The 4,367-nt window shown below is 30.7% G+C and overlaps 1 protein-coding gene across 1 annotated transcript in view; it reads left to right on the top strand.

The window, feature by feature from the left end:
* Positions 1-514: 514 nt before the first annotated feature.
* The window catches only part of LHX9 (LIM homeobox 9), a 59,646-nt gene continuing 55,793 nt past the window's right edge, over positions 515-4,367 (top strand). Inside the window, 1 exon segment of the mRNA XM_053693506.1 lies at positions 515-908. Within this exon segment, the coding sequence (XP_053549481.1) occupies positions 732-908 (177 nt within the window). The 5' untranslated portion in view covers positions 515-731.

Genomic DNA, 4,367 nt, shown 5'->3' on the forward strand with positions numbered 1-4,367 from the left:
AATAGATAAAGAGAAAAATAGACAGATGGATAGATAGATAAATAGATAGATAAATAGAGGATATATATATATATATATATATATATATATAATGTATAGATTTATAGATACTATATAGATCGATAGATAAATAGATAAAATACTCAGGGCTAGGATATAAAAATTGACTGCTTATTAACGGTTTCGTCACCAGAGTTAATAGTATCCTAACTCTCCCATTCCCAATGATTCTCACCTGCAGACAGCACCTCATCTCAGTATCCTCCTTCAGACTTGAGTAAATGACTATTACTAGAAGGGGATAGCATGCCCCCTCCTCCTGCACCCCCCCCCCCCCCCCTGTCACTACTTGTCCATCTCTGGGACCTTCACCAGTGCATGACAGGCTTTTGTTTTGTTAAAAAAAAAAAATCTCAGCCCCTCCTAGCCAATGATCAGAAAATGGGTTGGATTCAGCTCTTTCACAAATTGGTCTCAGCTCAGACACATGCAGACCTTCTGACCAAGTCCTGGAAGCGGTAACAGGGGATTACTCGCTTTAATGCTTCTTGCACTCTGTATGTGCTGTCTGAGGGAAATCAGATAAGTTCCCCAGTGTCCCACCTGATTGTCCCCTCTATGGCTGATAGCGTCCCCTTGGTGAGTCTTCAGGAGGACCAGCAGTGACAGACTGGAGCCCTGCACACTTTGTGTTGAGTTTGAATGCTGGAAGAAACTTTGGGGTCCTGTATATGGAAATTGTGGGGTGCAGAGCAGAGGAAAGTGCCTATCCCTTCCGGCCAGCAGCCATGCTCTTCCATGGACTTACTGGGGGACATATTCAGGGCATTATGGAGGAAATGGAAAGAAGGTCCAAGTCAGCGGACAGTCGGCTGGTTAAGGGGATCCAGGTCAATGGCAGAGACACAGTGAGTACTACAGAAGTTATCTGCAACACACCAGATCATAACACATGAAACGCATCCACAAATACCAGACCCTTCTCCGTCTGTCTGTCCAAAATATCCTTGTCCGTCAGTCTGTTTGTCCAAAATATCATAACCTTCTCCATCTGTCTAAAACATCAAAACTTTATCCATCTGTCTGGCCAAAACACCAGAACCTCATCCATCTGTCTGTCCATAAATATCAGAACTTTTATCATAGATTATCCATAATAATGATAGATATCAGAACCTTCATCAGTAGATTGTCCATAATAACGATAGATATCAGAACCTTTATAAATAGATTGTACATAATAAAGAAAGATATCATAACCTTCATCAGTAGATTGTTCATAATAACGATAGATATCAGAATCTTTATAAATAGATTGTACATAATAACGATAGATATCAGAACCTTCATCAGTAGATTGTCCATAATAACGATAGATATCAGAACATTCTTTAGCAGACTGTCCATAATAACGATAGATATCAGAACATTTATAAATAGATTGTCCATAATAACGATAGATATCAGAACCTTCATCAGTAGATTGTCCATAATAACGATAGATATCAGAACCTTCATCAGTAGATTGTCCATAATAACGATAGATATCAGAACCTTCATCAGTAGATTGTCCATAATAACGATAGATATCAGAACCTTCATCAGTAGATTGTCCATAACAACGATAGATATCAGAACCTTCATCAGTAGATTGTCCATAATAACGATAGATATCAGAACCTTCATCAGTAGATTGTCCATAATAACGATAGATATCAGAACCTTCATCAGTAGATTGTCCATAATAACGATAGATATCAGAACCTTCATCAGTAGATTGTCCATAACAACGATAGATATCAGAACCTTCATCAGTAGATTGTCCATAATAACGATAGATATCAGAACCTTCATCAGTAGATTGTCCATAATAACGATAGATATCAGAACCTTCATCAGTAGATTGTCCATAGAAACCAAAACTAATTATCTGTCTGTCTCTTAATATTCCAGTAACTATAAACTTCTTGCTATCCATAAATATAAAAACCTATATTGATATGATTTTAAATGATCATTCACCTGTTTCTCTAGCAACAATCAGTTCTCAAATAAATACTAGAATACATATTTAATATTTTACTGAACGTTTTTAATGTAGGAAAAGTTTTTTTGTTTGTTTTGTTTTAACCATTACTTGTGCATCCCAAAATAAACATCAAGTATACAGAGTATACCAGTTACATATTCAGCAGTTACAGCGAAGTTAAACAAATGCTAAGGGCATTTTTTACCCCGGATTTGCAGGCTGGATTCTCTAAATATCTAATATATTTCTACTGGGCATTAGATAGATAACTGCTATATTAAATCTGCAACAGAAGACCATAAATTCATACATTATACATCAACAATTAACCTGTTTATATTAACACAATGTGATAATTATTGCTGTAAAATTCATGAAATATTAGGAAAGAAAAAATCGTTTTAAAATTACAGTTCCTGAAATTCGTCTATATTCGGAATTTATAGAAACAATATTTTAAAGAAAAAGTATATCTATCATTTAAATATAATTCTATAATTAATCTAAATATTATAGCAAATATAATTATTGAAATATATTGTTATATTAGTAATGCAAATTTTAATATCAATTATAAAAATTAAAGCTTTGTAAATAAACAAAAACTAAATAAATAAATTTTTAAAATGAATTTTGCGTATTTGCATCTACGGATATTACATTGGAATCAATGTATTAATTTATATTTCAAGAAAAAAAAATACATTGCTTTCATACGACTCACATTTTGTATTAGCATTTATTTTCATACTTTAAACATATATGTAAAGAGTTAAATATATTACCCCAACCAATGCCAAAGCATCATTTAATAACTTAACTGAAGTAAAATAAAAATGTCCATTTCAATGACATTAAAACACCCCCAGAATTGTGCACATCTGCATTGTGTTTTGTACATTTTCAGACAATAAATAGAAAAGTCTTCCATTAGGCCAAATACATTATTATTATTATTATTATTAATATTATTCCAAAACTATATGGAGTCTACTTATTCCGTTTTCAGTTTATAGTTTTATAAATATATATATTTTTAGCTATTCTGTAGAAATTTTCCCTGTACTTTATTTAATTTATTTTTATACAATTTTACAAGATTAGTTCTAAGAGTATTTTGTTTTAAAATCTGGTTTATGAATGAAGACTAACCAGAGGAGGCAGAAGTATGCTAATTGGGGTTAGTAAAAAAACATTAGACAGAGATAAAGTCTCATTAGTGGACACGGTATATTTTTCCTCTGTTAATCAGGTCTCTGGGGAGAAATATGGGCAGCAAATAGACTGTTTGTGCGATGGGTTATTGAAAGTCTCTGCTGGATGTCTCTGCGATTCCTGGATCTTACAAAACAGGACAAAAATATTAGTTTCTCTCGTTTACCCATGCAAGATATTCACTTGTCATATATTAAAATAATGATGTCATACTAGTGTATATATATAAATGATTTTCATTTTCACCATAACAAATATATAATATTAATATTAATCTAAAAACACGTGCTTTCTTGTTTTATTTTTGAATGCAAAATAAATTTACTAAAGCCAAAGGAGTTTCTATAAATGTGTATATATATATATATATATATATATATATATATATATATATATATATATATAATATACAGTATGTGTGTGTGTGTATATATAATATACAGTATGTGTGTATGTATATATAATATACAGTATGTGTGTGTATATATATAATATACAGTATGTGTGTGTGTGTGTGTATATATATAATATACAGTATGTGTGTGTGTATGTATATATAATATACAGTATGTGTGTGTGTATATATAATATACAGTATGTGTGTGTGTGTATATATAATATACAGTATGTGTGTATGTATATATAATATACAGTATGTGTGTGTATATATATAATATACAGTATGTGTGTGTATATATATAATAATATACAGTATGTGTGTGTGTGTATATATAATATACAGTATGTGTGTGTGTATATAATATACAGTATGTGTGTATATATAATATACAGTATGTGTGTGTATATATATAATATACAGTATTGTGGTGTGTATATATAATATACAGTATGTGTGTATATATAATATACAGTATGTGTGTGTGTATAAATATAATATACAGTATGTGTGTGTGTATAAATATAATATACAGTATGTGTGTATATATAATATACAGTATGTGGTGTATATATAATATACAGTATGTGTGTATATATATATACACTATGTGTGTATATATAATATACAGTATGTGTGTGTGTATAAATATAATATACAGTATGTGTGTGTGTATATATAATATACAGTATGTGTGTATGTATAAATATAATATACAGTATGTGT

This window comes from Bombina bombina, chromosome 10, assembly GCF_027579735.1.
Source record: "Bombina bombina isolate aBomBom1 chromosome 10, aBomBom1.pri, whole genome shotgun sequence".
NCBI classification, from domain to species: Eukaryota; Metazoa; Chordata; class Amphibia; order Anura; family Bombinatoridae; genus Bombina; species Bombina bombina.